Source organism: Aptenodytes forsteri, unplaced genomic scaffold, assembly GCF_000699145.1.
Source record: "Aptenodytes forsteri isolate BGI_AS27 unplaced genomic scaffold, ASM69914v1 Scaffold26, whole genome shotgun sequence".
Lineage (NCBI taxonomy): Eukaryota > Metazoa > Chordata > Aves > Sphenisciformes > Spheniscidae > Aptenodytes > Aptenodytes forsteri.
The window spans coordinates 121,405-142,358 of NW_008794125.1; the positions used below are offsets into that span (position 1 = coordinate 121,405).

At 44.5% G+C, this 20,954-nt stretch overlaps 2 protein-coding genes across 2 annotated transcripts in view; one reads left to right on the forward strand and one right to left on the reverse strand.

Moving 5' to 3' along the window:
* IFT140 (intraflagellar transport 140) overlaps positions 1-914 on the forward strand; it is a 96,388-nt gene extending 95,474 nt beyond the window's left edge. The window contains exon 30 of the mRNA XM_019471494.1: positions 468-914. Within this exon, the coding sequence (XP_019327039.1) occupies positions 468-671 (204 nt within the window). The 3' untranslated portion in view covers positions 672-914. The remainder of the gene's footprint in view (positions 1-467) is intronic.
* Positions 673-20,872, reverse strand: TELO2 (telomere maintenance 2). Its single transcript, XM_019471496.1, has 20 exons — positions 20,738-20,872; positions 20,137-20,428; positions 19,481-19,549; positions 18,675-18,822; positions 18,186-18,288; positions 17,340-17,408; positions 16,272-16,413; positions 14,864-15,000; positions 13,998-14,086; positions 12,852-12,962; positions 12,142-12,227; positions 11,751-11,842; positions 10,584-10,700; positions 9,525-9,596; positions 8,783-8,953; positions 8,029-8,120; positions 7,095-7,194; positions 6,620-6,684; positions 5,858-5,973; positions 673-2,468 (listed from the first exon to the last, which is right to left on the reverse strand). Exons 1-20 carry the CDS (start codon positions 20,870-20,872, stop codon positions 2,365-2,367), a joined length of 2,310 nt encoding a protein of 769 aa, XP_019327041.1. The 3' UTR covers positions 673-2,364.
* Between the last annotated feature and the right edge of the window lie 82 nt (positions 20,873-20,954).

Consider the following 20,954-nt stretch of genomic DNA (forward strand, 5'->3'; position numbering starts at 1 on the left):
CTCAGCAATTACACTGTACTTCATTTGCCACCTGGCCAAAGAAGAAAAGAAAATTTTGAAATTGCAGTCATTTGAGGAAACGGTGAATCACTGCTTCAGGGCAGAAGTGCCACACACGCGCCAGCGTTTGGACTAAACCGTAACCTGCTTGATTATGAAAGATAAGGCTGCCAAGTGCTAACTTCTCCAGCTGTGCTGATTAACCTTATTTTTCACGTGTTGTTTTGACAGTGCTTTAGCTATCAGGAGAATGTAAAACCAGCCTTTGAGACCCCTTCTTTTTTAAACTGAAAAAGTTAGAATTGACACAAGTCACTGTGAAAGGCCATCACGTTCGCAAAGGCTACAACTCCTGGCTCCTGTCAAGAGCTCAGCCACGCGCTAAGGGTGGACGCTTTTCACCGTTTTGCTGGGACTCTTGTAAGCAGCACCCCCCCCGTAACAGCGATCCCTGTGTGTTACTTTAGGCTCACCGGTATCTGGAAGAGATGCAGAAAAGAGTTCCACCCATGAACCTGAGCTACTACGTGACTCAGCAGACCATTGAGGCAGTTCACCGAGGAGTAGGCATTCCCGTAAGCCGAACCCTGGTTCCAGAGCAAATTCGCCACAGCAGCGTGGAGAACAAGGAGGTGGAGGAAGAAGTGGCTGACGAGGTGGAGGACCCTTGACAACTTACACTTACCAAACGCAAAGTTGACTTTAATACTAGGTCATTTGTTCTGTCCTCATTAGGGGTCACGTATCAGTCAACACACTGCTGCAACAAGGCTTTTTGGTTATTACCAAGAAATTTATTCCTCCTGCTTGACTGTACAAGCAACAGTATTGAAGTTAATGTATTATCTCAAACACTACATACAAAGATTCACATGTATATCCTGTAATGAAGCTGGTTTTAGTATTTTAATAAATCTGGGGGGGGGGAACCCAACAAGAACTGCATATTGTAACTGCAGGCCTTTTTCCGAGTACAAAAAAGAGCTGAGTAACTGAGGTGGAAAATCCTGAGTTGACAAAATTTTCAAGTACAACTTTGATCTGCTAAGGTGCTAACTTATTTGTTGTTCCCTAGAAGTCAGAGCTTCTGAAAACAATCTCTGTCCCATTGGGGTAGGAGCTTGGGTAAAAGTCAAACTTCTCCCCTACTGCAGAATGGAGACTTCCCCCAACCCAGAGCTTTTGCATTTAAATACACCATAGGGTCATGCAGGCTAGAGCTACCACTTACAGAAATCTGGACTAAACCTCAGAATCACAGAATGGTTGGGGTTGGGAGGGACCTCTGGAGGTCATCTGGTCCAATCCTCCCTGCTCAAGCAGGGTCACTTTGAGCCAGCGAAGCTTCTTTCTCACTGTGAAGCTTCTTTTCCAAACACCACAGTTACGTCGAGCTACTCTGTACTAGTCAGACTTTAGGATGCAAATTTCTTCCCTGGCACAAGTAAGACCACGAGAAGTGAAGCCCAACATAAGCAACCAAGGCTTTGCTCACCTTTAAGCCTGTTCCCCTGCCCCGCGAAGGTGTATTTATAAAGCCACTCTCATACATTTCATACCAACTAGCCCTTCTGCTTAGAGTGATTTTTCTTCCTCCTGTTTTGTGACTTGCTTCAAAACTTGGTGTGAATATGAAGTTTTTAAATTGTATGCTTTCAGGGAAGAAGGGTGGAGGGAGATTTTAAGGTCAAAATCTGGACATTAGTTATCCTTTAATAGAAACTTATTTCTGTACTAAGATTATACAAAAAGAATTCCTGCTTTGTTCCTTCCTAACCACAGCACAGCTCTAGCTCAAGCCTTTACGGTTTGGCACATTTTCAGAACTTCAGTGTAGCTATTCGGTTCTTGCGTCTCATTGGCAGTGTCACTCCCTACACCATGCCACCCCTCCGAACAGCAGACCAGTAACTATTCCACCAAACGCTGACTGCTAGAAGACACGGGAGCCTTTGTTATCGGCATATCGCAGACCTATCCCTGGGAGGTAAGTGGACCTCTCCAACCCTCCTGTTTTTCTGACAAGAAGTCTGCTATGAGATCTTCCCTGTATTTTTAGCAGAGCACTCAAACCTGCCAAGGTTATAAATAGCCGGGGGTGGGGGCTGGGGAGGTGTGGGGAGGATGGCAGTGCTAGCCTACCTTCCTGCATCTGTACACTCCGTACCGGATAGCAATAGCTCACTAAATTGGCCCCCACTACAAAGTCCAGATGTCAAGTCAGGTTCGCTGGCTTACAGCTCTGTACCCTTCCCCCCTTCTTCCTCTCCTCCAGCCAGGTGACTGCTGAAGAGGCCCCAGCAGTGCCTACACACATCCAGCTGGCAAGAGTATGAGGTAAAGGTCATTTCTTTTACCCTTCAGCTAGGAAGGGACAGTTTTGAGTTTCTTTTTCAGGTTCTCCATTAGTAGCAAGTTCTGCAAGGCCAGCCTCCTGCAGTCCCCATCTGGATCTTTCTCCACCACATCTGTAAAAGAAGAAGCCACTCTTAGCTGGAAAATGGGAAAAACCACCCTTCACCTAACACTTCTCTACTGTTTCACTGACCCTCACAGAACAGCACTAAACGCAACAGCAAATGCAACAAAGTCTGGGCTGGACATCAGCACTTGCAGGAATTATGTTAGACCAGAAGGCAAAGATGCGCACACTTGACCATCTTAAGCAGTATGAGTTTAGCTAAGCCCCGACTGTAACACGTGACAGTTCACGTGACAAGCTCACAGTTCATTCTTGTAGCAGAAACAGATAGTCAGTTGGGTTGAAACAGTACAGAAACTAACTGACCTTGCATTCCATGGGATAACCTCCATGCCAGAATTTATACTTGTGCCCTTGAGCTATACATAACCTTTCTACAGCTGATCTACTAGCACGAATGCAGTTTGCAATTAGAAATCCGCTTACTCAAAAGCCTAAAGTCTCCATTCTGCCAATTCCTGCAATCTAAACAAACGTGGGTTGAAACACTACAGAAACTAACTGACCTTGCATTCCATGGGATAACCTCCATGCCAGAATTTATACTTGTGCCCTTGAGCTATACATAACCTTTCTACAGCTGATCTACTAGCACGAATGCAGTTTGCAATTAGAAATCCGCTTACTCAAAAGCCTAAAGTCTCCATTCTGCCAATTCCTGCAATCTAAACAAACGCTCGGTGCTCCCTCCTGAAATCTGTGGTCACGCTGCCCTTCAAATGGGGGAAAGAAAGAGGCAGGCCCCAAGTTTCAACACATGCTCTGTTCTGAGTGGTCAGCGTTCTGATAAACTAGTAGTTCTTTCACACTTTATGCAGCATGTAAGGGAGGGCATGAAGCTGCTTCCAGCAGCTGTTATTTCAGGGGCCCTTAACAGGCCTGCAAAGTAAAAGCCAGGATGCACGCAGGATGTCTGAGCAGGGGGAGCCTGGAAGAGCAGAGAGTCTGTGTAAGGATATCCTGTACGCACAAGCAGTGTGCTCAGAGCCCAGTACTGTCAGCCCAAACACATGACTCATTCAGATAGAGTAGGGCTATTTATAACCTCGGGGAGAGCTTCGCGATGGTGTTTCCATACTCCCTCTACAGAAGGCAAAAAGGGGGAGGTTACAAGACAGCTTAGTACAATCTCAAAAGCTAAGAGACTGATGTTGGCACTGTTTCTAATTGCCATGAGCATGGACCTTGAACTGCTGCCACTGGAAGGGAGGCACAGGGCACCAGAGTCTCATTCAGGTCCTTACATAAAACAAACTTACCTATGACATAGCTCTACAGCACTTGCAGGGGGTGGGGAATTCCCTCAAAGGCAGCTGCTGAGGAATCAAAGGAACTGTTTCCTAGAAATGTTTAGGTATTCCCTCCCTCCCCCGGGAAAGATTAGGCTACTCAGTAGTAGGTCCAGCATGGCATTAAGGGCAATGACAGACAAGTACAAGGTGGATCCTAGCCTCTCTCCCCAGCAGAAATGTCCCAAAGCATCCACTAAGTAGACAGCACCATGACAGCGACTGAAGTAGTTTCTTACACCACACTGTGAACACTTTCTAATGGGAAAAAGTTCTAGTTACAGCCCAAAGGCTGAAGGGCAGGAACAGTCAGTCATATTCACACGATGAACTACAGCGATCTGCATAGGCTGTGATATGGAAACTGGAACAGATTTGTAGATTTCTACTAAATGTTTCATGGATAACATTTTCTAGCCCACTGTTCCTCATTGTGCTTTAGCCATAGCAGGAGAAAGGTAGACGCTTTAAGCTGAAACCCAAAGCAGTGACTTCTCCTGGCCATGAGGCATGGTAGTAGAAGGCTTGCATGCTTGACAGCTTGTCATTTTTCCCAGCTACAGCAGTAGAGCTAATACATGACACCTCTTGCAAATCTTGTCTGGAAGAGTCATGAACCAACAGCAAGTCCGCTAGCTCAAAACCACAATTCAGTCACAAAAGTAGGTCTCTAGTGACTGACTTCACCTGTTGGAGCAGCAAGGAGGAGCCCAGTGCCTCCCTGTGATAGCTGTTTTACCAACAATCGTACAACAAATAGCAAAGGCATAGCCCACGAAGCTGCTGTGTTTCAGGAAGCAGCTCTAGAAGCCCTTTTAAATTGCACTTAAATCACACCTGACCAGACGTGGAGCTGAGTTGTATTCTTTAAGGTTTCTGAATGGCTCCTACAACAATTTCCCCTTCTCTACTATACACACAACGGTGATCTTACCCTGCTCTCATTCCCACCAGGATCTACCATGCAATTTTCACGCAAAAGCACTACGTGCAAAGAGATGGCTATTAGTCTACCTACAGGCATAAAAAGATGCTACTAGCTCTGTCATCCTCCTCCTTCCAAAAATAACTCATTAAAGACAGATTACGCAGACCCTCATGCTGAAAATACATTTATAACATTCCTGGAAAGGCTTTACTTGGCAATAGCAGTGTTAACTGCAGAGACAAGCAGATTCCTCAGAGCACACCATGCCATGCGAAAAGTAAATTTTTTGGCCCCACAAGGCAGCTCTCTTCCTTTTGAAGGGCACAGACCTCCACAACCTGCAAGGATCAGAGGCCGCTGTGTCAGTGTCGCTTCCTGCCTGCTCCCTGTGGGAAGCCAACTCGCCAAGAGTGAGAATGGTGAAGGAAAGCCAGGGACTCACATGAGGTCCACTCAGCATACAGTGGAAGCTTCAGAGCTACAAGGCACACAGCGTTATTTCCTCTTGTACTTCCAGCACACTGCGATACCTGACCACCAATTTGTGCAGCTCCAGTCTACCAGAACCCACAAACATCTTGTGTTGATGCAAGATGCGTTGGGTGCAGCATGTAAAGTCATTTGCTGTCTTTCATAGGTTGTTCTTTCCATCAGCAATAGGAAGTTAGGAGATGGGGCCATGCTCTTCTTCCTCCTATTTTTAGCACTCACAAAACCCGCCTTCTGTGCACATGGTGTAAACGGGCCATACAAGCCCTGTATGTTACTGCTGGTCAAAGTCGCTGCCTGGATGTAATATGCAATACGACAATACTTTCTGCAGCTTCATGAGGTGGGTGGTTGGACGCTTACACAGAGAAAGAGGGCACATAATACACTTTGGGATTATTTTGGTCGGCCTGGAAGGTGAGGATAGTCACACTTTGAAATGCCATACACAGCGCTCAGCTTATGCTTTAGATACCTCGGTAATACATCTGTACAGCACACAGTGTGGTCTGGTATTTGCCCTAAACTTAGAAGCAAGCGATAAATATGCTTATCATGCAAATCTCTGGTGCACAACACTAGGACATTACTGCTACCATCACAAAGAGATGCTGCACAAAGACTGCACCACTAACCAGAAAAACACTGGCGTACGCCACCACACCTTACCTCCCAGCCAGGACTGAGCCTCCAAAAGCTCTTCTGTCATGTCTTCCAGAAGACGCTCCGCAGGGACACTGAGGAGCACGGAGGAGATACAGGACAAAAGACCCTGGCGCACATACCTGTTGGAGAAAGACAGAACTGGTTAGAACCTGCAACTTTGTGCTCTACCTTGATTTCCTCACCTCAGGGGTTCTCCAGTTTCAAATGTTTGTGATTATGACGACTTTTGCCATATTGCTACTGATTAGGAGTGTAATCATGCACCAGCTAGCAGAGTGCCCACATACAAACCCCCTGCCACGCTGTGGTTCGGGGAGTCTAGTATAATTCAGAGTCCTGGACAAGTCTGAGATCAAAACAGAAACTGGGTGTTCACAGCATTTTGGCTACATGTCTTAATCTTTCCAGGGTTGAATGCTGGAATTGAATCTAAAGTTTTCTGAGCTCCCCGAGTAAACATAGATGAAACTATGACGTGGATAGTTGATCAAGAAATTTGTCATGCTTTCTATAGGTAATGACTGTATCTCCACGCTAGAAGACACTAGCCAAGTTCATATGTTGGTCTAACATTAAAGCAATGCCTTCATTACATATTCTTGCAATACTCACTCATAAGAACACAAGGCTGGAGGAGAGCATAGAGTTAGTGGATTCAGTCACTGACATTCTCAGTCAGGTGTCAGTCTTAGACAAAGACAAACCATGGCTGGAGACCAGCTCGCAGCTGATCTTTAAAAATGAAAGCATACAACTACAACTCACGAGTCAGTGTGGAAACGCAGAGCCCAAACAAACTCCAGCAGTGCCTTTCCCATCGCAGTAACTGCCTGCAAAACAGGATTATGACAGGAAGACTGAATACCTTCACATTCACACCACTCTACAGAACTGGACCTTGAGATACACTGTTGTGAAGATCAGGGTTACAATTAACTTTATTTTACAGATGAGGAAACTTACGCAGTAGAGTGAAATGATGTGCCTAACCTCCCACAGAAGTTGATAGTTTTTCTACCAGAAGCAGTAAAAAATAGTGCAGGGGTGTCTTGAATCCCATGTTTCTTTTCTGACCATTTTTTCCCAGCCCCTTTCGCAACTTCTCAGCACATGCAACTCAAACTTGCTGCCAGTCTAAGTGTAGCAGTGTGCTCTGGGGCCTGCTATTTCAGAAGACACCTCTGAGTTCCCAGGCTGGAAGTCTCTCCTGCTATCTGCAAGCTCATGCAGCCTTTCTTACCACAGTGTTGACAGCCAAGTACATCAGGATTGCTAAAGTGTGGACCAGTCTTCCAAGGACAAAGTAATCTTCCCCCAGGAGATCAAATGTTGTCAAAGGCCTGCAAGTGCAAGATACACAATCCTGTAGCAGTGAGAAGGCTGATCAGTGCATCTTTGGAACAGTTGGGGTGGTTATGCAAGGCAACTTGTCCCCCCCAAGCCTGAATCCCTATGACAACAATCATTATACAGTCATTCCCAGTTTAACACAGGCCACAGGTGTTTGCTCTCATCTTTGCTCCCAGACCAGTAATATCCTCTACTCTTATAGCAGGTATCACTTATTCTACCAACAGGCTTTACTTAGAAAGAACTGCATGCAAAAGCTAGCACCACTAGCTGTTAGAAACAAACCATTAAGACTGGTATTACAAGAATCTTGATTCTCAGGGAATGAATTACTCAGCCTTCCTTAGGTAAGCAAAGACTTAAGTGATTGACAATAAACTGTGTCCTGTGTTCTATAACGTGGTCACAAGAACCAGTCCAGGTGACAGGCCCAAACCTGAGACAGAGTTAACTTTGTTTAAAGACTGCAGTCTGAGTTCTGCGGTTTTGTGTGAACCTCCCAAGGCAGAGGGTCAGCCAAGGCAACTGGTTTGGTACTGCCAAAATCATCCACCTGTGTACCTGCTGACAGGTTATTCTTCATAATGTATCTTCACTTCTGTAGGGTCTTGCATACTCCTGCCCAACAAGACTTCATAGGCTAAGTCCAAGACACCACAAACCCCTCCTCTCTAAGCTTTATGCACGAGCCACGCATCAGTGTGGTGTCACTGGACTCCTGCACAGCTTCTGGGCTTTAGCCTGCTGTTCTGAGGCAAGCAGAACAAGCAGAAAGGTTCACTCTGGCAGCTGCCAGGCCCACATCCCAAGGTGTTCACACTCACCTGTCAAAGTGCTGAATCAATGGAAAAAAGAAGTGCCCAGCAACAGAATTGAACTCATTTGGGCCGGAAGCCAGTTCCACTTGAGACTGACCCTGTCCAAGAGAAAAATGAAGTCTAAAACACAAGATGCAGCCTCTGACTCTTCCACTTCACTGGACACTGTCAAGACTACGGGTTCCTTGCAGCCATCCCATTGTCAGCCACTGCTCGCTTGTATGCCTATGGCTACTCGTTTCCAGACTGGATGGCTCACTTCGCACTTCAGATCCTTTCACACATCTAAATATTTCAGTACAATATAGCTCAGTACTGCTGGGTTAGATATAAGAAACAAGAACATGCAAGGGATAAAGGAGTTTTGGAAAGCAAGTTCTCCGGGATGAACCACAGGGGAGTTCTGGGAACTAGGAAACTGGCATCAATTTATCTCCCTGAAAAATAGGAAGGCTGAGACAGTCCAGTCCAGAGGCAGCTAGTCTGATGGAAGAGGCTCTGGGATCTGTGAGGTGCAGTCACAGCTCCCTGCAGTGGCCAGACAAGCTCAGAACAAGCATAGAACAGCAACAACTATCCCTCAATGCAAGGCAAGGAGTTCGAGGTTTATTTTCCTCTCCCTGCCGGAAGTTACACAGCCTTTCCTTTGGTTTGGGCCAATTTCACAGGTATTTTGCTCTTTCTGGACAGAACTACAGCAACTCCTAGCGTCCCTATTTTTGCTGGATTTGACTTCAGTTTGTTTCTGCCCTGGCCTCACCGTAGCAAATCTCCGAGTCTTGCTTTTGATCCTCTCATCAACAATTCTTCTCCAGTCCTTAGAGCTGTCACTTCCAGGAAGCAGCTGGATACAAGGTTTTTGGGCACCAGAATGCTTGGTCTTCCCACGGGATTTGGGATAGGACAGTTCCTGAGCTGCCAAAACCAATACCTAGATGAAAAAGAGGGAGGTTCTGTTAAAAAGGGGTAATCCCGGTACTAGGGAACAACAGCAACAGAGTTACCTGCACCCAAACTGATAGGAACAACAAGGCAGAAAGGCACAATAGGTTTAGAACGAAGAACAGCAAGTTCACTGACCCCCAACCAACCAATTGGCTCTGAGGTACTGACCAAGCACTTGGTCACTTAGCCCTAAACAGAACAGTGGCTCCTTCTTCAGACCCAGTAAGTGAAATGATGTAGAAGGAGTCACAGGCAGATTGCTGTCTTTCAGAAAGTGAAGATGTAACAGACGGATGACATGTTAGGAAACAGTGGCTTCTCCTAAGCAAATGACCATCACGTGTTTTGCATTCTGTGGGGAAGGATCGCTGTATAATTGGAGTGTAGCAGGGTTATGAACAAGAGGGGAATGTCAGGCACAAATACTAACGTAAGAGATTCCCATGCCTCTGCCTCCTCCTACGAGGAATAAAAGGTAACCCCACTACATCTCAGGGGAACAGCACTGGTGCAACAAAGACACAAGGAAAGTGGGAACTGAAGAGAAGAGTGCTTACATCGAGAATGTCCACGCGCTGACGAAGACTGTAGTTCAGAGAGTAGAATTGGGAGGTCAAGTACTTTGCTACCTGTACAGAAAAAAATCAAGGCGCAATGAACACAAACCCAGGCTGGAAACAGCCTTCCCACTAATTCTAAAAGCACTCCGTTTCAGAAGGAGTCCTGCTTCCTGTTCGTTAACAACAAGCCTCCAAGAGAAGGGAAGAGACACGCTGTGCAAACAGGGGAAACTCAGACACTTCCACTTTAGATTCTTGCAAAGGGAGAAAATGACAAATGGGACTTTGCCATTCTTCTCTCCCTCCTATGCAGAGGTACCCAAACAACTGCCACGGCAGCTTTGGCACTTCGAAGGAGACCTTATTGCAGCCTTTCAATACTTAAAGGGGGCTTATAAGAAAGGTGGAGAGAGACTTCTTACCAGGGCCTGTACTGATAGGATGAGGGGTAAAGGTTTTAAACTGACAATTGGACATAAGGAAGAAATTCTTTACTATGAGGGTGGTGAGACACTGGAACAGGTTGCCCAGAGAAGTTGTGGATGCCCCATCATCGGAAGGTGTTCAAGGTCAGGTTGGACGGGGCTTTGAGCAACCTGATCTAATGAAAGATGTCCCTGCCCACGGCAGGGAGGGTTGGAAGTAGATGATCTTTAAAGGTCCCTTCCAACCCAAACCATTCTATGATTACAATCACCAGTCAAATCTTCTTCTAGAGAAGCCCTTTGTTCCTCAGCTTCCCTCTATGTGAAACAATGTCCTTTCAGTGCAACAAGTCCTTATCTAATTTGCCTTGTCAGGTATACTCATACTAACAGTCTCCAAACGGTTCCTCCAGTCCGTTACAGCTCTGACAGTTTTCTCTTTCCTGTTGTTTAGTCATCCATTGCAGATTTTTCAGTACATAGCCCATCTCTGCATAAATGCTGTCAGACACAAACTAGCTATTCTACCACACTCCGATAGCTGATTCTATCAAGCTAGCAAGAGACTTCAGCTGCTTAAATTTTTGCCTGTGCCTCAACTAGAAAAAGGAAAGCAGTAAGAGGGACTTACAGGTATTGGATCTGTGGTTAAAACAGCTACTTGAGCTCTCTGACGGAGCTCCACAAAGCCTTCAATGCAGGTCTTCTCCTCCAGATGCAATAGTATTTTTGCCAGCTCCATGCTAACCTGCTCAAAATATGAAAAAAGGAATCAAATCCCTGCAGGTGTTTTCTTTCTCACAGGATTTACACAGCAGCATCCATTTTCCATTTCTAATGTTTAAGCAAAGACAATGAGAGTATGGAATATAGGCAACATGTCCATTACTTAGGAGGGAAAGAAAACACATTAAGCTAAATGCCATCAAGACAGATTGCTCAAAACACTGAACAAACCCCTATGCTGATTTCTCTGTTCACATTCACTTTGGCTTTTTGGACAAGTGGTGGCATCATGATATAAGGAGGACTTGTCACTATAACTAATGGGGAAAAGGGTACAGTACACCCAAAGTACCAAAATACACCCAAAGCCCATCCAGTTCAGTAACACGTCTGATGAGCAGCACCAGATTGTGCATTGTTTACCAGACTACACCCCTTCCCTTTCTCAGCTCGCAGAGGCCTGTATCTCTGCCACCTTCAAGTGTTCACTAACAAGTGGTGGTGAGCACTCATCACACCGGTGACCTTGTTCCAAGTTCCTCTCACCTGAGCAGTACAATCCAACTACTCCCTCTGGAAGACACTATGCTTGTACAAGCAAAGAGGGAAAGTCCATTTGATTTTTATCTCCCTTTTTGTTGGGAATAACAAACTCAATTTCAATTCAAAATCAATTAAATCCAAAATTAAAATCAATTGGTCTGTGGAATTTGTGGCTGCTCTGTAAACTGCATTTCTAATTTTTTGTCTGCCCAGCACAAAGCATGGGGCTTCCTCTGCTTCCTCATGTTATTGGCAAGCTCTACTTGCAATGCATTTCATTTTCAGTGCTGGAGCTGCTGAATGCCATACTGTTGCCAGCACCTTTGCCTGCTTCTTTGTTCCTTTGTGCTCTGTAGCCTCACCTCCAAAGCAACTATTTCCTTCTATTTCCCTTCCCAAGTTGAAAGCTTTAAATCCAGGTACACATTTCCCTGGCCTGCTACTCTGTTGGTATGTTTAGTCTCCTCACGAGGGCAAAGTGCTAATCCTGTATTACAGCCCACTGGTAACCTAGCTCATACTACTTCACCTCTCTTGTTGCTGCTGGATTCTTTCGAACCAAGGTCTCAAGAGCCTTGACTGTAGCTTCCCATTTGTCCACATCTTCAGATCCTGTCAGAACTGAAGGCAATCAAAAAACAAACAAAAGCTATTAACAGAATGGTTGTGCTTGGCTATATACCCCCAACTTTCTTCTGCCAATAGTTTGTCTTGTTATGGGCAGATATCACTGACCCAGCACATGACCAGCATTAGGAACTAAATTGAAATTACTCAGAAATTACAGTTCAACACTTGAGCCCAGATTACTGAAATCCTACAGCTTCTCCAAATTAGCTCAGAAAAAAATAAACCTACACAGAGATCACTCTCCCAAAACCAGTAAGAAACAGATAAAGACTCAGTCCAAAATCTCCTACCTTCAATACAGTCTCGGATATACACAGGAGCCTTAGTCTTTAGCTCTTTATCCTCTGACATATCATAAGGGATGAGGTCATCATCACTGTAAAAGAAATAAAGGCAGGAGTTAGTCTATGGGGTATAGATGTTCTTCCTTTCCCCAGCTATCCACACAAGGGAAAGAACCAGCACACATTGTCATAACACCATCACTCTTGCATCATCCAGCAGCACTGCTGAAGCCTAGCCTGAAAGGGTTCCTTAGGAAGTTCTGTGAATTACTCTGAAGCTCAGTGAAAGAGCAGTTCTGTGACCAGATCTGGAACTGGGTCTCCTGGTCAAGTGCAGGAAGGAGTCAGGTGACCAAGAGACTAGAAGCTGGTTCTTGAGATTTCTTTATATACACTGGTAAAGTGACAGAATAACACAGGTCCACTATTAAAATGGGTGGGTAGATATAGCCATAATTCCAGGAAACGTATCTAAGTCAAATGGAATAAATACAATGGTTGTACATGACATAGGCTTTGCTTAAATTATTGACTAACATACTTGTGTGCAATTTCCTACACAAAGTCCCACTCTGCTGCATACCACTCAGCTGAACAAGGTCAGAAAGCACAAGATTTGCCAAGAAATGCAGCTACTGATAGCTCCCTGCTCCCCATGTCTGCTCTTAAGAACCTGCCATTTATTTTCCATTTCCTACCAGTTTCTTGCCCTGTACCTGTCAAGCTCAGCATCCGACTCCTCATCTGGCACCACAGGGGCTGCTGTATGCGATTTCTTGTTACTTTCCAATACCAATGGCAGTGCAGCATCTGCTTTCTCATTCCTGCTGTGAGGAACAAGAAGTATTAAAACCAATAAAGTAACAGTCTTTATTCACAGGCAAGAAACTACCCACACCATCAACCCTTGCTGCCTAAACAGAATGACAGATAATGATTTCTGCTGCAGTCTCCCACTTAGCTTGGCTGACACAAGGAACAAAGTCCTGGGAAGGAGAATGGGGTGAGGGGAGAAGAGAAGCAGAATCTCTTAACAGAAGAGCAATGGATAACAAAAATTAAGCTAGCTAATTTGTTGTGCTCCCCCTGCAGTAACTTATACCTAGGACTGCTAAGGAGAGACTCATCTGTGATGAGTGGATCACGCTGGCCTGCACCATATTTGAAGCTGTGAATGAAACTGAACAAATGGGGAAGAAACATCTTTAACCATTACTAGGGGGATGAATACAATAATGGAGAATTTTTTTTCTGTCTCTATACCTATTTCTGTGGACTTTGGCATTGTCCTTTCATCTCTCTGCTTCTCAAATGCTGTCTCAAACAGTTGTCTACACTGATTATGCCCCTAAAATGGGAGCAATAAATCTGTATTTCACTGGAGCGCTGAACAGCTTCATTTGCTAATAACATGAAGTGCTTCATTCATCTGCTGATAAAACTAAGTGCTTGAAAGAGCCTCAGCAGATGCTATGGAAGTTAAGAGCACCAACCAACCAGTCTTTGGACTGACAGATATGCCAGAGTTTTGTCACGGGTGAATGGGCTGGGGCATATGGCCCAAACGCCAGATTTCCCAGAAGCAAACAGAAAGGCCCATTTGATTCTACCCAGGGGCACGTAAGACCCCTGCAGCATGGCTTCACCACGTGCAGCTACCAAACAAGCAATTCTAATACATACTACCATTTGAATTATGAATTTAACATAACTACACTGCATTGCAAGAATAAGGTGCATTATAATGCTTAAGAATATATAAGACATCTTGAATACTGTATACAGTTCTAGTGTGTAACTCAACAAAAGGTGTGGAGAAGGGCAAAAAGACGGCATGGAGATGAATAGTAGCAATATCTTACTCATCATCTGGAAGGCTGGGGCCAATACAGAATGGTGGAGTCTGTACCAGAAGGGACTTCAGTTCTCTTGCTTCATCATCTTCTTCATACTAGACATTCAGAATAACTGTTACTGCACTGTTTGATTGCAAATATGCCCAGCATTCAACATTTGACCCTTCTGCTGTGTGCAAATGAAGACTGAATCACGAGCAGATGAACCTACACAAATCCCATTTGTTTCAATCACTGTTCTGCCAGCAGTAATGTATTTATGTTGTATAGTGATCTGTGCCGTATGCAAACTTTGTCCCTATATTTAACAGCAGTACCTGATCAGTCCTTGCCTGAATGTCATTTACAATCTTTAAAACATTTAATAAATGGCAATGTGACATGAGGGATGATGCAGGTTTTTAAAGAATTAATGTGATTTAATCATATAATTCTTATAAACTCTACTGGAAATAGCAGAGCATATATCCCCATGTCAATCTTGAAAATCTCAACTCACAGCAGGTCTTCCCACCGTGTCAGGGACTGAATGTTCACCACTGGTTTAGGTTTCAAGTTCCCTCTCAACTTCCATGGGTCGGATTCCGATTCCCTCATGCAATGTGATAATCCTATAGCAGTCCTTTATTACCAACAGTTACCCTGAACTTTGCCATCAGATTACACGCTTAAGGTCACTCTCAGCCACCTGGCTATTTTCTATACAATTGTTTTTTGTAAATAGATATCCTTTCTTTTTGAAAGTGTTGCTGCCTCCCCTTATTTCCAGATAATGTGTTAGAACTTGCTATAATGCCCTGGATCATCTGGTGTAAAGCTTTTATTTCCTCTAAGCCCTGCACACCAGACACAAATTTCATAATAACCTTCACCTGAAACTTCAAGACAGGCCCATCAGTGTTTATTTTTGAACTAATGCTCTCTGCCACAATCATTCCCAGACGCCGTATTTGTGGCAGATTGCTGTCCAAGTGGCATTTCACGCCCTCCATCATGCTTGTGAGAAGCTCTGAAAAAAATCATACAGTGCATGAAACAATGACAGAAACAAACATCCATCTTCATGCCAGTTCCCTCAGAGGCATCTTTAGCCACTCACCACCCAATAATGGGTAGAAAGATAGAAAGGGCCCATGCAACTGTGACTTCTCTTTCTGCAATGGCAGTATTGCCCTTCAGCACCAATATAATAAACCCATGCTTTTTCATGGGGTACAAAAGTCAACAAAACATTACAATATATTCTAAATTTGGAATATTTCAGTTTTCACTGAAACAAAAAAGAATGGTAAGTCAAGTCAACCTTTAGCTTGTTTTTAGAGTGCTTCAAAGCCACTTAAATGAAACGCCATGTTTCGAGGAAGCTACAAATTCTGACCAGTACAACAATCATGGAGGGAGAAATTTCCCTCACCACCAAGATAAGTTGAAACAGGCAGATAACACCAGTATTTCTCAACCCAGAGAATGACGGTTGCCAGCTCTACCAGGAAGGCTTACTGCTGTTAGACTGACCTCCTTCAACTCAGAAAAGCTTATCTTTGCAACACCTGTCAGATAAAAAACTGATTATAAAAACTACAGTGTTGTTAGTAACAGGTCACTTACTCCCCCCTAAAGAAGAATTAATTCTGGAATGAAACAGATGAACAGGTCTTGTAAGTCAACCTTCTTGCCCCCCAAAAGCCACACACGCAGAGAAGTAACTCTAGACATTGGACTGAAATTTTTTTTATTGCAACAGAAATGGAAATTTTGGACCAGGACCCCAATGTGCTACGCACTGCGTGAATACAGAATAGGAGGTCCTTGCCGGTAACTCACTATCCCTACTCACCTCACACTGAGGGGAGCAGAATGACACAGAGGAATGCACGTGGACAGTCAGAGTCCAACCAAACAACTTTTTATCCTTGGTGTACTTTCCCCTGTCCACTTTGAAGCCTTACTCACACTCCAACAGTAAGCCTATAAATTGCAAATCACACCATTCCTCTGACCAGTCCCAGAGTGAATCCTGATATTCCTGTGACAAAGCTTAAGGGTTCCTAAACCACTGTTCAGGTAAGAACCTTAGTTCAAAGGTATGGTTCTCCAATTTTATAATTTAAATCTATGCACTTGGAATTATATCATATCAGTGCTAAAGAAAAAGGATCCCAGGAGGCTGCACTGTTTGCCAAGATGAAGGTTTTGTTTATCCATAGATCAAAGCAAGATATTTTTCTACTCACAGTCAGACCTTCTGTTAAGCAAATCTAACTCCTGCTTCTCTCTCACCTTCTCTGCAGCTCTCGATTTCAGGCTCCTTCAGGTGGGAGAGGCAGATAAGGATGGCCTTGCTAATATACTGCTGCTGCTCAGGTGGAGAGTGTTTCACAGCACTGCTGCTGCCCCAGGTCTCCAACAGTTCTTGCAGCACCTGAATCAGAGAACTCAGGTTGGCTTGAAATCGATCTTTTCTACACAGAAGCAACCTTGGTTTTGAAGCACGTTTTTGAAATGTGCTTTCATACAGCACATTGTATATTTTGATGGTCCTTTGGTCTTCATGCTTCCCAGTGAACTTTACACTCCATACAAACGGAGCTAACTTTGTATTTCAGGGCCCAAAACGTACTGTGTTTGACCAGCTGAGAACTCCACACCACCTTTGTTTAGTATATTGTTAAATATAATGGGGTTTTTTATTTAAAAGTAATAAATATCATATGCAGAGCAATACGTATTATTGTCAAAAAACAATATGATATTGTATGGTGTTATACGATTTTAGTCCAATCTTATATAGCTGCCAGTACTTCCAGATAATTAGAATAACAGAACATGTAACCAGTGGGGGGGGGGAGAAGACAAAACAGTAGAGATTTCCTAGAAATTCTATCACGCTGCTGACTTGGAGAGGGAAAATACCTGCATCCCCACTGAGGAAAAGGTAGGTGAGAATGATTCTGAAGCATCAACCATTTGGCACACAGACAGCGCTCAACCAACCTCATCACTGGCTGCCATCTGCCCACCCACACAACTAGGGGATGACAGAGGAAGCTGAGAAGGATGGAGGACACGGGACATCTGTTGGGATCCAAGCCTCATTAGTTTTGCTACTTGGAAGACAATTTACCAATTAAATATGAAAAACTAACACCAGCAGTGCACAAAGTCTTCTATTTGTAAATCACAATTGACTTGTGGTATGGTAGGGCTTCCCTCACACTCATGAAGAGTAACAAAAGTGTCTTAGAGAAGTACCAAAATGCTGCACCCCACAGACATTCACACACGCACACTCACACAGCAGAATTTTTTTCCATCAGATACCTCACCAACAATGTTACTTAACCTTACTTTGATCAATAAGGCGTGCCGAAGACTATCCAGGGACAGGTAACCAAGGAGGTTCTGCAGCACTGCAGTCTGCAACGAAAACCACGAGTCTTGCTTTAACTGGCCATAAAGTTGCCATCCAGCAATCACAAGTGTGTATTTTCACTATGTTAAACTTTTCATTCTGAGGGACTGGTTGACAACATTCAGAGACAGAAAAGTAAGCGAATTAAAAAAACCCAACCAAACACACACATGCAGTTGCTGATGAAATACATGGAAAAACAGGACAGGAATACACTACAGCGTTTTTACCATCAAAACCAGATCAGCACAGTCCCAGGCAAACATGGAACACAGCAAATCTAGAGAACATCTCTCACAACATCACAAGCCACAGAACACTTCCTAACACCTTGTGACCAACTTAGGTGCACAGGAAAAAAAAAAAAGTCTTTGTCTCATCTCTTCAATCTAATTCTTATCCCTGAGGGTGGGTCATGGCTTCTTCAGTCTCTTCTTTCAGATTCTAAATTAACTAGATGTCTCCAGCTCCCCAGAAAACTGAAATTATGTGCAAATAACCATTTGGTTCCAGAGTGTACAGTAATTCTGCTAATTGCCATCAACCCTGAGAAAGCAGGTGAATCCCATGATTTCAAAGCAACCATTTACCACTCCCTCTTCATTACGTTCAGCTGAGGGGATGTAAGTGAACAGCTGCACAGCTCAGGTACATGTAGAGAGACTGAGGGCTGATTTCAGAGTGAAGAGTTAAATCTTACTCAAGAAGACCTGGAGCTCAGCTAAAAAACACATTGGGAAAACCAGGCATTACTACACCACTGTTCAACGCAGAGCCCTTACCGTATGGCAATACTGCAAGAGCAGCACCTTCTGTGTCACCACAAACTGAGCTTTCTTGTTTTTCACAACCAGGTTCCCCAGCAACCTAGACAAGGTATCTGCCCTAGCAAGACAGGTCAATAGCAAAGCATTAGGAATCCATGTAATTACTGCCATGTTGCTACTAATCATAGGAAATTCTGTGAGCAGCTATTTGCAACAAAGTCTCTAAAACACCTCTAAACTTTAAGAATGAGCCAGTAATTGCAAAGAATGTTTTCACTTGTTTTTTCACTGCATGTCACAACACAGGTATTTAAGGAATGGTGCAGGTTCTGCCTGAGAGGGAACAATCAACTACTTTACCCCTAGAGTCTCTCAGGAAATGGCACTTTAAGAAACCGCCTACACAAACACACACACCAGCATCTTTCAGAAACTGATTCTGCAAGTATCTGTGAAAAAATTCCAGCCTTTGCTCTGGATCAGGGAGGAAAACAGAGCTCTTACCCCGGTGCTCTCTGCACAAAACCAAGGACCACTGCTTCCATCCAGCGGTCTGGCACACATTCAACCAATCGCCAGCATATTCTTTGCCAGATGCAGTCTGACTTGGTGAGATCCGTTAGGCGGGGTACCAAAACGCTCAGAATTTCCTCTGAAGTGGAAGAGAAAACAGGTAAATACACCAGATGGACAGAACTGGTGCAATGGTACTCAAGGTCAGCCTGCAAATTTCAAGATCCTTACAAGATGAAGAAATACAATGTACAGTTTGCATTTCTAAGTTGTTCCTGTGGTAAGAACTAACCTAAGCAGCCTAAGGAACTTGCAAGTATTCCTCATCACTGTAAACAGCTAGAAAATCTTTCCTCCTCTTCCCCAGCCCTGTTAACTACTACTGCATTCAGTGGCTTCAAAGTCCTAAGCAAAGCCAGACTGAAGGGTATTCACATGAGAGGGTTATTACATATGGGCAGTGATTTATACTGGTATTCAGAAGGCATTTTCAGACCACTGGATGAAAAGCACTAGAAGAGCATTTAACAGTTATGCCCCAAATGGCAGGATGAGAAGGCTAATAACCTCATCAATTTTTGAGAGAACAGATCACATTCACGTGGGCTGACAGAAAAGGATCGACATCTATCAGATACGTAGTTGAGTAGCCTCAGAAAGCAGCCTACAAAACCCCCAAAGTATTAATTGGTCAGTCTCCCACTCCCTCTGTTGATCATTATCACAGTCATCCTTCCGTACTAAATACAGTAAAACAGACTTTACCCCTCCCCAAAATAGTATTGTAAACCACTCACTTTGTCTCCCATGAACGCATACCTTCCCCAGGACATGAGAAACAAAAGAGATTGAGCAATCCAAGCCACCTGGGATAAAACAGACACAAGCTTAACAAGAGCATCACCAGCATCCTCCAAACAACCTTCAGAAGGAGGTGCATACACGTCTACAAGTACCGAAGCCTGAAAACACAGATTAACTTTTTCTCTTCAAGCATCATCTCTTCCTCCCTCCACCACCTGCCTTCAGGCACAAAGCGGCACCCGGTATTATTTATTATTTATACACAGCGAGAGTCAGAAGACTAAAGTAGCTCAGTCCAGCTTTAACACAATGGTAACAAAGCCACTGGCTCATTCAGTGCCGTTTAAATCTTCCATACAATTACTTCAGCACAGAGCAAGTGACCGCAATTAAGCTTTGACAACAGACTGATGATGCTATTTAACAGCTCGTAGGATTGCAGCTTTCAGTGGGATTTTAAAAGGCCTCGGCCATCTTCCTCATTCCTGGTATCTTATGCTTTTAAGCGCAACAAACTTCAGCCTGAAGGATGAACGTGAGGCTCTGCAACACCCATTATCTGTATTTCAAGCACCAGCCAAGGGGGTCCATGCACAAAACACTTCTTCAGAAGAGTCATCTCTATAGCACAGTCTTCCTGCAATCTTACCTCTTAGAGAATCGGAGATCTTTTGCAGCACCTGGATAATTGCACCACCCAAGAGAGGAAAGTAGTTCTGTGGGAAGAATACTGGTGGGTTTTTCCCCTGGAGTTTATTGCTCACATGATCAGGCAAACATACAATCTTGTTGAGCAGGGCCTCTTGCACCTCAGGTGAGCCAGCCTGTGCTTGCTGCTGACAGACCTCCCACATCAGAGCCGAAATCCGTCCCTCCTGCAGGAACTGTTCCAGTACCTCAACGACCTCCCCCGGATAAAAGCTAGGACTGGAAGAAAGCAACTGGAATGAGCCCCCGCCCCTTTTAACTGGTAAGAAAAAGATGCGCGCGCTATTGTTTTTCTGTTGTGGTCTCACCACTACAACACTGCTGCTCAATCACAGAGTTTTAATCAAAATCAAATTAAAATCAAAGTGATTTTAATCTCTTTGTATCTCTAGTTTCCTCGGCCCATAACGTTTCAGGATATTCAATAAGCATAACCGAAGACAGTTTCAAGACCTCTGTGGGAAACATCAGTGCTGTATGCGGGTTTGGAAACGAAGGGATTCAGGGAGCCCGAGGGCAGAGCGAGACCTCCCCACGCTCACTCTCATCTCCGTCCACCTGCACGTTTGTGTCACCTCCCTTATGCCGCAGGTGGGGCACCCTCGGACATCCCTCCTTTTGCGCTCCGAGACAACCTCGGAGGAGGACGAGCCCCTGTCAGCTCTCCGGGCCACCATGCCGGGTGACACCCGCCTCCCACCGGGGAGCAGGCCCGGAGCTCCGGTCGGGCCCGCGGGAGCCGCCCGCCCGCCCCGGCCC